This window comes from Diabrotica virgifera, chromosome 2 (genome assembly GCF_917563875.1).
Source record: "Diabrotica virgifera virgifera chromosome 2, PGI_DIABVI_V3a".
NCBI lineage: Eukaryota > Metazoa > Arthropoda > Insecta > Coleoptera > Chrysomelidae > Diabrotica > Diabrotica virgifera.
The window spans coordinates 219,734,652-219,747,162 of record NC_065444.1 but is presented as its reverse complement, the minus strand read 5'-3'; the positions used below and the strand labels follow the sequence as shown (position 1 = coordinate 219,747,162).

The following is a 12,511-nucleotide window of genomic DNA, read 5'->3' as shown; positions in this document are numbered from 1 at the left end:
CAACCAAGTACTACAAAAACTGAAGTATCAGTTTTTCATCTCAACAACAAGCTGGCAAACAGAGAATTGCGAGTGTATTTTAATAACAAGCTGTTGAAACACAATAAATATCCGAAATACCTTGGAGTTACTCTAGATCAGGCCTGTCCAACATAATTTTGTGGAGGGCCGGATTTGTAATTTTGAAACTGTAGCGGGCCGACTGACTATTGGATGGATGGATGTGCGCAGTGTTGCCACAGGTCTTGGACAAAATTTCGGTAGGCTGCTGCTAATTTTCAGGTAGAATCCATCAAATTGCGGTAGATTTTTTTAGGTAGAAATCGTCAAATTTCGGTAGTCTTTATTTTTTGCTTTTTTTGCTATTACATTGCAAAAAAGTGATACTTTAAGTATGGGCAGCAAGTATTGAAAGATAAACTACCTTTTTTTAGTAAAAAACAGTAACTTAAGTAGATAAGTAGGTTAAATAGGAAGTAGGTACTTATAATATAAGTACCTAGAAAAAAAAAGTAAATAAGTTGGATATCTTTATTTCAAATACCTAGGTATTTTTTATATACAAACAAAAGAAAATCAATCAATAACAAATTGAAATCAATGAAATATTTAACAAAAAAACAACAGTTAATAAAAATATACAAGAATATTGTCTACGTCCCTACGTTATTAAGGAAGAAAACCTTAGTTTTACTTATCACTCTAAAAACCTTATTACTAATGAGATGTTTGACATTTTTTCTGTTTGCACAGTGTATCTATGTCAGCTGGTAATTTAGAAGTAGCTATGCGCAGAATGCCTGTCAGATGATTGTCTGATAAAGATGATCTCGTTTTCGATTTATTATATTTCATGCGAGAAAAAAGCTGCTCGCAAATATATGTACTACCAAATAAAGATATTTGTTGAAGAGCTAATTTGGTAAGGTTTGGGTATTGGTTCCGATTAATATATTTTTTATAAAACTCAATTAATCCGTTCGGAAGGCAACTTTGATATGCCGTTTTTAGAAGAGAGTCACTTTGCAGTTCAATCAATTCCATCTGTAAGTTCAGCACAGCACCATCAATTTCAATTTCAAACGGATTTTGGAACACTTTCATGTTAGGAATTTGTAATTTGAAGTCTACGAATCTCTCTTCAAACTCATTCCTCAATCTTTGCAACAATGACACGTACTTGGCTAAGTCCAACATTTCTTGATTTCTGGCAGATAGAGTCTCCCAATGAACCAACTGTTTTTGTTCCAGTTGTTTTTCTAACAATATGAGCTTCTTTGTGAAAGCTTGAATGTGTTCATATAACTGCGTGCATAATTGATCTTTTCCTTGTAGTTTTAAGTTAAGATCAGAGAGGTACTTAGTAATGTCAACCAGGAAGGCCAGATCAGCCAACCACTGCTCATCAGTTAGGAAATCAATTTCTTGACCTTTGTTTTCAAGAAAAATCTTTACTTCGTCGAGCAACGAATAGAATCGTTTAAGTGTGGATGCTCTACTGAGCCAGCGAACGCTACTGAAGTACACGATGTCTTCGTGATCTGAACCGACATCAGACAGAAAAGCCTGGAACTGTCTGTGATTCAGTCCTCTTGCACGTATAAAATTAACTGTCTGCACTACTTTATCCATCACGTGTTTCAATTCAAGTACTTTTGCACACAGCTGTTCTTGATGAATAATACAATGATGCTGTATGATTGTATGTGTGACGTTCTTGCACATTAAAGCTGCAAAACCACTTGTTCTTCCTGTCATTGCTGGCGCACCGTCTGTAGTCAATCCGCAAAGATTTTCGATTCGTAGTTCATATTTTTCTATGCAACTCTTTACTTCTTCGTAGATATCTTTTCCGGTGGTTGTATCTTTCATTGAACGCAAATCAAGCAATTCCTCGATCACGGTATAGTCTTCTGTTACCCCTCTTACAAAAACTGCCAACTGTGCGGTATCTGATACATCAGTACTTTCGTCGAGTGCGAAACTGTAAAAAACACATTTCTTCAATTGCGTTTTTAAAGACGATTCAATATCTTTGGTCATGTCATCAATTCTTCTTGCTATGGTTTGATGTGACAAGTTTATATTTTTAACTAATGCTTCTTGCTCCGGACACGCTACCGATGCAAACATCTCCAAGCATTCCTTGACAAATTCTCCGTCTGATAGGGGTTTGCTTCGCTTGGCAATGGCTTCTGCTATCATGAAGCTAATTTTTGTGGCTGTCTCGGAGTTTTCTGTTGGTATTCTGAACATCGCCTGTTGACCGATCATATTTTTTTTCAACGAATTTACTCGATCGATTCTAATTTGACCTTGGTATTCATCGTATTTAGAAGCGTGTTTTGTGAAATAATGCCGCTTTATATTGTACTCCTTGCAAACTGATATTTTTTCATGACATATGAGGCACAGTATGTTACCATTTTGTTCTATGACAAAAAAGGTGTCAGTCCAACTGTTTTTAAATATTCGACATTCTTTGTCAACTTTACGTTTTTTTCTGATGACATCATGTTCTGCAACAAACACAAATCAACACAAATGAACCAAATCGCCAAAAGAATCTTCACTAAGTCCGTTATAATTGCTTGTATCGCCCTTAAGTATTCGCTGATCTTCGCTTTGTTTCCGAACTGGAACTGTATCTGCACGTTTACCGTTAGCCGTATTTATACGCGAGTATAAATAATAAAGTTAAAAGGTACAGGTACAGAAGTTTCTCCTGTTTAAGGTTTTAATAGTAAATACTATTTTTAGTTTGGAATTATCTTCTATATCAAAATAAGCCACAATCCTTCACTATTCACTCTCATTCAGGTAGATACATTTTACCCAAAAAATCGTATTTATAAAAGCACAAAGGACTGGTCAGTGGTCATAAAAGTATTAGTAAATCCGTATCTGATATCTGCTGCCTGGCTCGCAGGTGTTACAAGCTATTTAAGTAAAGTGATTCAAAAATTCTTGAAAATTAACCAAACTCTGTTGCCAAATCTATCCGCTAAAGAAATTTTGTAATAATTTTGTTTTTGCGGTAGAAAAAAGGAGATTTCGGTAGAACGGTAGATTTTACAGATTTTCGGACATTTCAGGTAGATCTACCGAAAAATCGGTAGCTGTGGCATCACTGGATGTGCGTGAGCTCTGTGGCTCTGCGTGGGTGTGGGTTCGGTGAGAAGGGACTCGCGGGCCGGATGAAGGGCCTACGCGGGCCGCATTGTGGCCTGGGGGCCGTATGTTGGACAGGCCTGCTCTAGATAGAACGCTCACATTCAGAGAACACCTGACGAAAACAGCAGCAAAATTGGAAACACGCAACAATATAATACAGAAACTCTGCGGCACTACATGGGGGTCCACAGCATCCACTTTAAGATCCTCTGCTCTTGGCCTGATATATCCGGTGGCAGAATACTGTGCACCAGTGTGGCTAAATAGCAAGCATACCCACCTGGTTGACACTCAACTGAACCGTACTATGCGTATGATAATGGGCACAATTAAGCCCACCCCTACAATGTGGCTACCCACCCTTAGTAATATAGCACCACCCAACCTACGCCGCGAACATGCATTGGTTAAAGAATACAACAAAATAATGGAGAGTCGCCAGCTTCTAGTCCACAACGACATCCCCGATATTCTTGGAAACCGACTCCGATCCAGGTTACCCCCTCTACAATCTGCTCAAGCGCTGCAGGAATCCAACTTTGAATTAAATACCCGATGGAGAGAAGATTGGGAAAGTAAGACAGATCCGCATTACCATAGCCTACCGGACTTCATAGAAAAACCTGGCGAATTTGAGCGTCCCTGTAAGATTTGGACAGCCCTTAATCGAATTCGAACAAACTGTGGAAGATGCGCCGACTCCCTCTACAGATGGGGTAAACTTCCCTTGCCTTCTTGTGACTGCGGCGCTGCAAGACAGACGATCAGACACATTGTTCAGGACTGCCCACGCAGAGCATACACAGGCGACCCTATAGACTTTGTAATAGCAACCGAAGGGTCAATCGAATATATAAAAAAACTGGACTTCTGTTTGTGATGCATTGTATAATGCATAAATCTAAATAATATTCTGTGATGTACTTAAGCCATACGCTAAATAAAAATAAATTTGATATCCTTGTCTTCATTCTGAGCTATAGGTGCATAGACTTGTACTACATTAATTTTAACTTTTGAGTTATGAAGGTTTAACACCTGAAGATTCCATTTGGATGGGTCTACTGATTATTGCTTCCAAAATAGCATAGTATCCCATTGCTTGTAAGGTATTTACCATTACCCAGCCATCTGATCTCACTAATTCTGAGAATACTGATTTTCATTCTGGCCATTTCTTTTTCTAAATTATGTAATGTACCAGCTTGAAGACTTTTACGTTGTTCAAAGAACTTTGCATAATTGATACAAATGTAGAATACATTGTAATTTAGTATATTTTAGAGTCTATGAAATTCTAAAATAAAACAAAGTGTTTTTCCAAATTTAATTTGCAGGTGCAACAACCATTTACTTTTGGTTATCACTTCTTATCTATATAACAATAAAATTTTAATAATATGTTAACTCTATAACATAGTCGAGGAAATGAAGCATTTTGGCTCGCAATTTTTTCGTCCAGCATGGATTTACTTGAAATTTTCACAGAAGGTAGAGAATAGTCCAAGGATCATTTTCTATATCATGCCGCTGTACGCTAAAACATTGGGGGTGTTTGCCACCCCATCTGGGGGGGCGGGAATTTTTTTATTACATTTTAACTATGTAAATCAATGTAAAAAGTAATTCTAAGGAAAAAATGTGTTTTACATTTTCTTCGTAAAACTAATATTTTTCGAATTATTCGCACTTGAAAGTAACAGTTTTTCGACAAAACAGTTTCAATCAAAATTGTATGTTTTAGTAACATAAACCAAATTCTTTTTCTTTTATATCTTTAAGACCAATACAAACTGAGATACGGCATGTTAAAAGTTAGCTTTTTTTGTCAACTGAATCATTTGAAATATTAAAAGCCAAATAATGGAAAAACTTTGCATTTTTAGAGAAAAACTTAAATAATATTTTTTCAAGTATACAGTTAGACCTTAAAAAAAATAATAAAAAGTTTCTAGCATGAACCTTAAGCAACTTATGATCATAAAAAAGTCGGTACCTGTTTTTCTCTATGAAAAAATCAGTGAAAACAACCTCCTAACTACCCTATTAATAAAAAATTGGTCTTTACCTTTCTGTAATTCCTTTCATATTTGTATTATAAATACACCCAAGAAGTTTGACCTATTTAAAAGGCCTAATTTTAGAAAACATGGAGTTTAAAGAAAAATTGATTTTTTGCAATTTCCTATTTTTCACCTTTTATTTTAAAAATATCTCCGAAAACACTGGAGACACGAAAAAAATGATGGACTACTAAATTGTAGCTTTTTTAATAACTAAAATTTCCTTGTGCATAGATTTTCATTACAATGAATTGTTAGCGAGATATAGCTGTTTAAAACCTCTATTTACGAGCAAACACCCCCTTATTCGAGCCTTTTAAACCCACCCCAATTAAAAACTAAGTGATCTAACGGAATTTAGTTTACACAGTCTTATAGCTCTTCAAAAATCCTACAAAATCATTTTTTAAAAAGCGTTTTACCGCCAAAAATAAAGGAGCCATGTTAATAACCCGAATTTTTTTTTCAAAAAATTCAAATAGTCCGCTTATGGATCATATTCAATGTACAGCTGGTTCCAAAAAAAAACTGATACGACTCTTAAAGCGTATTATGTAGAAAATTGAGCAGTGTACTTTCTTCTTCTTTTTGTTTTTGGTCTCGCTGCAAGGCAATTACCAGCACGATTTATAGGTGATCTTGATGTAGCCTGGATCAAAATCGCTGACATTAAAAAGCTTTTGATGAGGTGTGATATAATGAATATGACTTTAATTATATTTAATTTATTATATTTTGAAGGATAAATACTTATTATTTACATACTGTTACTGTCACTGCCAAATCTTAAAATTTGTCAGATAACTTCAACCTCAAAAAATGGCTGTTTGTTTATTTTATTATTTGTCTGTCATAATAAATATAATATAATGTCAGACCAATCATACACTGCTCAAAATGATCAAATCTTACTAGGAGTCATATCAGTTTTTTAGGAACCAGCTGTATGTATAGTACCACAGAACTGGAAGATGACTAAAAAACTATTTGTATTTGTACATATTTGTAAATTCGTATTTTTGTGTAAATAAATGTTTTTGTAATTCTTTAATCCTACTTTTTTTTCTGTATAGATCTATTAAATTATCTACTTATAAAAATTGTAATGTTATAGGTTGAAATATGATATTATATCCTAAAGAATAAAACAATCATTATTTAACCAATCACAACCAAATTTTACCCATATTAAAGTTTACAATGTTTTTATATAATTTTTGACAATAAGGGGTAGTTTACACCGCTAAAAATAATCAAACCCTTAAGCATGATATAGAATATGAAGTACAGGGTGAGATGATCCTAATCCCAAATTTTTATGTAAATCGATGCAAGCCGAAATTATTCTTTTTGGATAAGTAAATTTTTTATATATAACTCCAACAAGGGTGGTTTTAAGGGTTGAAATATTATGATAGTATATCTTAAAGCATAAAACAATCATTATGTAAGTAATAAGAACCAAATGTTGACAATATTAAAGTATAAAATGTTATGTTATAATTTTTTACAATTAGGGGTAGTTTTCACCCTTAAAAAACCAAAAGCGTACCACGGCTCAATATAGAAAATGAACTAGAGGGTGTAATAAGCCTAATCCCAAATTTTTGTAGAAATCGATGCTGGACGAAAAAATTGCGAGGTTTTGCCATTTTTTCAGTTTCATTTCCTCTACTAATATAACAAATGAACACCTTACCTAAAAATTTTATCTCAGCAGGCCACTTCAAACTGTATGTACATATCCATGTAAGACTTGCCCGTTTCAATGGAATTGACTTGAAAGACGGTTCCAATTTAAAGGAATCATTCTTTGTTTCATCTGCTACTACATTAAATAAGTTATGTAATGTATTCTTGGGTCTAGGAAATAATTTTGAAATATTTTTAGTTTCTTCTCTTTCTGCATAATATATTTGTTCTACCTATAAATTTTCCAAAATCATTAACTTCATTGTATTTACTTTGGACATGTGTTTTAAAGTACCTAGTATACATGGTGAATCAAAAATAATACACAAAATTGTCACTACATAGTATTCAGAAACCAAAAATCGAAAAATTACAATATATTTTTGTACATAGATCAGTAGTTTTCTAGATATCTACCTGAGAATTGGGGTCTTTCTATTCGTATAGAGTGGCCCAATTACTAACTAAACAGTAGTAGATATTTCTGGACCGCGGAGGTAAACTACACTATGTCATTTCGAGCAACTGTGTTTAGCGTGTGTTTGCAACAAAATTTAGAGCACTTAGGATGTTAATAAAAATTTGGTATATCCCATAATTGGTTGAAAGACAATATGACCATATTTTAATGATAATATATAACCAATTTGTGTAATCCAACTAATAAAATAAGTTGATTAAAGGGGCTTATTCAAAACAACACCATGTTGACATAGTGTAGTTTACCTCTGAGGTCCACATTTAGGAAAAACAATTAGATATAAATCTAGAGAGAAAATATTTAAAAATTATATACCTGGTTGGCTTCAACATTCTCTAAAAAAGTTTGCTTTGGAATAGTTTCCTTATATTTATTTGTAAAATTTAGAAGGTTGTCTATCTGTGGTTTCTTAGTTAATTGTTTATAGTTCTCTTTGTCAGTGTTTGTAACATAATTTCGGATGCTTATTTTTCCATAAGTATTTGTATCAACCTGACAGGAACCTAAATATGGATATTTTGTACGAATACTATTAAACAAAGCAGTAGAATGGTTTCTTTCTTGAAAGTATTGTGCACAGTTTATCCCTTTGATATAATTAAAAACCTAGAATTCAAGTAAACTTTAATTGTCAGACCAAAATTCTACTTAATATACTTACAACATATTTCTGTTTATATATTGCCACTTTAGCAGAATTATAACATAATTGACAAAACATTTTAAAACAGAATTTTACAAATTTAGAATTTTAGAATTAAGGTGATGAACTTTTTACGAATTTTAATAGGTTAAGTTTATCTTCTTTTTTGGCTGTTAGGTTAGGATGGAAAGGATCTTTGAAAGACACTGTACTGTAGAACAAAATCAACCCATTGAAATCTGGCAATAGTGAATAGAGGGCCTATAAAAATAACTGTGCATTATGTAGAGTTTGTATTAAAAACTTTGATATTTTCCAAGAATCTTAGAGAAAGCGCTGCACATAGGGGTATTTGAACGATTTAGGCGGCCAAAATTATTTTTATAGTGTATTGTATTTTAAAAAATGTTACTAAGTAGAACGAATAGTTTTTATGACAAAAAAATTTTTATTAATAAAAAATACTTTATTTTAATACTTTTGTTATGATTTTGAAATCAAAATATTAACTCTATTCCTAATCCGATAAAACTTACTATCGTAGAATATACCTATGTTATGATTGCTATTAATAACATAATAATCAAACACTTAAGGGGAGGTCTTGGTCCAGCAGCGGATGAAAATATACTGGAGAAGAATCACTCAGAATCACTAGTATCACTTTCACGATCATCTAAAGGCACATTTTCTCCTTCGCTTGCAGAAGAGTATCCAACTGGGTTGGGATCGGTAGGTAGCAACATTTGCAATGTTTCAGATAAGAAACTACTTTTCTTTCTTTTTTTATTTGCCTCCTACAACTCATCAATGGGTCCGAACTAAAAAGTAGGCGATTGAAAATATCTCTGTTGCAGCTTTCTCTCGAAAATTTCCGTGCGAAATCTTGGCGATAAGACCAATAAGACCAAGTGCTTGTGTTGTGCGCTTCTTCAGAGAGCTGCCCAATTGGCAACAATGCATTTTTATAACTATTGCACCCGAATATAAAATAAATCAGGAAGGAGTACAATGCGAAATGACTCCGAGCCAGGAAGGAGGTTGCAAATGGCGATCAGCTGTCAGATTTGCTTTCTATCTCAAGTGACGTACCGTTGAAAGAGGGAAGAAAATAAATTCTTAACGATTTTATTACATCTTTGATGTTAAAGAAACAGCTATAGATCAAGAGAAAATACGTATAATATTTTGTTGAAAAGTCAGTTAAATAACATTTTATTATACTAATAACTTCAGTTAATTGATTGCATATACAGAAGCTTTACCAGATGGTACGCCTATGCACACAGCTGATCCAATACACAAACACCTTCTACCTCGTTGACAAAAACTTATGAGTCATCCACAGACGTTCAAGATGGCCAGTTCCGCTAGAAATTTAAGGTGTTGTTGATATATGACAGAGTCCTTCCGGTTCTTTTATATTCTAAGATTGCACCATGCATGAGTATTTTGTGCAATGTGGGCGTCATGGGGTGCCATGGATACAGATCTATATATAAACGAGCAGCAAGGTTCATAAATAGACCAAGGTTCATAAATAGATGGTTAGGGACCTTGAACGAGCAGTTTCTTTTGCGTAATTGTCGTATTTATCATGGTCAATTTTGTGGCCGCTTTAAATAGTCTCCAAAATTACTTTTAATCTGTATATTAATTCGAAATTAATACCTGTAATTTCTGAAGCAATTTGGGGCTTCTCGTAAAATCTTTGGCTTGTATTTCCGTCATTTGTATTGCCGAAATTCGCCTTTGGCATGTCCACGAGCAATCCAGTTTCTTTACGGAATCTCTCCTGAATTTCTTGTTTCCTTTGTTTTTCCAATTGTTTTTCAGCTTCTGTTTTTCTTGCCCTATAATTTTTCACTGGTAATTTATAAGCCAAATGCAGAATACTTTCAAATACTCTTATCCTGGCATGTAATATAGAGAGTCCGAATTGAGTTGCCCCATCATCAACACAATTTGCTCTGTCTAAGTTATTGAAGTCTTTTGATGTACGGCTTGTCGATGTAGTTCCTGTGGCAGCATTGCAGACCTTTCCGTCCACCATTGTCATTATGAATTCATATTTGACTCTAAATTGTTGGCCACATAAGTCAAAATCGGTTGCAACAAGCGAGTTAATAGAATTATTGACATAATCAATGTCTTTTTGTGTGGTATCACTGTTCTCTTTGACAAACCTAAACCTTATTGACCGACAGAACCTAGGAGAAGAGGGTGTGGGGTTTTCCCATACAGTTTTTTCATTTTTTTGTCGACATACTAATTTCAAAGGAACAAAGCAGGTTTGAAATATATTGGAATCACTGTCCTCATCAATATCAAACTTTTGTTTGTACTGCGATTGCTGGGATCCATCACAGCCCCATTTGCAGATTAATTTTAGAGTTTCGCGTTCTTTCTCTTTTAAGGATAGTAAAACCCCTTCCAGGTACTCCGATAATCGTCTAACGGTAAGGTCGATCAAAGGCTGCAATTTAGCTTCCGCACTAGTGCTAGTTACAGTGAAAGCTTCAGGTGGCGGATAGCATTTCTTTTTGTAGAAGACTGAAGACTAAGACGGAAAGAAGTTTTTATTCGTGCTTCTTATTACATCATATTGTGCGCGTGTTAGGTCTGCGTCTATGAACATTTGGCTGGCTTCCTAGATACTCAAAGGATTAATTTTATCTCTCAAAGACTTTGTGCGATTGTATGCCTTTTTATATTTTGATGCGCGAGTTGGCGAATTTATAATTCCTTCGAGTACATTGGAAGCATCTCTCTTTCCTGTTTCTTGTAACTTGACTTGAGCAGCATGCACTAGAATATCTTCGTCGAAGTTGGAGCGAATATCTTATGTTCTCCTTCGTTTACTTCTTTCACTGAGATCTTCAAAAGTTTTATGAGTTCGTCCTGGTCGATTTGACGTACTATCGGTAACAGGAATGGCAAAGGTCCCCTCGAGCCAAGAATCGTTGTATTTAAGAAATACATCTTCTCTATTATGGGCTTTCGTCCATCTTTTCTTTATTTCTGACTTGAAATGCGCAAAATTGCTTTTCAGTATTCCGATTTGATCATTAGTGTACTCTTCATTAGACAAAAGTTGATTTTTTAGACAATTTAGTTTTTCTTCTAAATTATGTAAATTTTTATTTTTCATGCGGTCTAACCAGTATTTTCTGGTTACAATCTTGATCCCAGATGTACCCCTGAACCTAAAACAAATATATTTATATTTAGTTTAAGCCAAAAACAGATAAAGAATTTTTTCGGACATTATCTCATATCTCTTGGACACAATCTCTCATCTTATAATTTTCAAAATACAAAATTTTTTATTATCCGGGATTATCCGTGGCAAATTCTTTGACTTTTTAATAGCTATGACATTGAATTATACATAGTAACAAAAATAGTTGCCCGATCTATTCCGATAGAAATGAATATCTACTACACAAGTAATGTTTTTTAAGAAAATTTGTATCAAAAACAACCTATTTTCAGAGCAATAAAAGTAAATTAATAAACCAATAAATCAAATAAATTTTAATATACATTATAAGCTACTAACCTCTTGTTTGAGAATCCATGATTTTTTTTCTACACAAACAAACGTACTTAATAAAGTAAAATATCACTTTGTAAATAACGTTTATCGGAGCGCCAAGAACCAATACACGTGCACGAGGTGACAAGCTCTAATTCAGACTGACCGTACCGTACACGAATGTGAGTGGAGGTCAGGGGTCGGGAGGGCTTGGGTACTATTCTCGGAAGGTTCTTGGACCTCAGGTAAATATCTTCGTAGACGTACTTATTGCTTTGCAAAATCGACTTTTGGCCGCCTAAATCGTTCAAATACCCCTATGTGCGCTGTTTCAAAAATAGGTATTTCCAGAACTTACAAATAATTGGACAAAGCAATAATATGGTGCAAAAAGGAATAGGTTCATGAAAAAAATTTAATTATTATAAAATTCAGATGCAGGTGTGTAATGTTGAAATTAAAGAAATAATGGAAATTTAGGTAGGTAGGTATTAATTATTGGGCATTATTACTACAATATGAATTAAGTATTAAGTTGGATATTATCAACAAATTCAAAACTATTTTAGGTCTTTAATATAAGGCTAAAATCAGGAGAACGAAGTTATATTTTGAAATTTTAAATAGAGGGTGATTAGCTGCTCCCTCAATGTTGACTGTGGAAATTACTACATTCATAATACATTGTAAACACTAATTTCTAAAGACTTTGACCCCAAACCCCAAACTGAAGTATTGATTTAATGTTACCTTTGGCTACTACTTTTATTAATAATTATACTAAATTAATTCAAGATAAAATTAAATCTAACAGAAGACAATATTGATCTGATCTGTGTAAACTGCACAAAAAGGAAAAATATCTAAAGTTCCAAGTGCCCAAGGACCCATACAGTTTTTAAACGAAAACTTTTCGTTTA

The 12,511-nt window shown here is 33.9% G+C and overlaps 1 protein-coding gene across 1 annotated transcript in view; it reads right to left on the bottom strand.

Annotated features, from left to right (window-relative positions):
- The window catches only part of LOC126880382 (ATP-dependent RNA helicase DHX30-like), an 84,509-nt gene extending 76,270 nt beyond the window's left edge, over window positions 1–8,239 (bottom strand). The window contains exons 1-3 of the mRNA XM_050644209.1: window positions 8,072–8,239; window positions 7,726–8,016; window positions 6,937–7,162 (exon numbers count right to left, since the gene is read on the bottom strand). Coding sequence (XP_050500166.1) covers window positions 6,937–7,162; window positions 7,726–8,016; window positions 8,072–8,131 — 577 coding nt within the window. The 5' untranslated portion in view covers window positions 8,132–8,239. The remainder of the gene's footprint in view (window positions 1–6,936; window positions 7,163–7,725; window positions 8,017–8,071) is intronic.
- Between the last annotated feature and the right edge of the window lie 4,272 nt (window positions 8,240–12,511).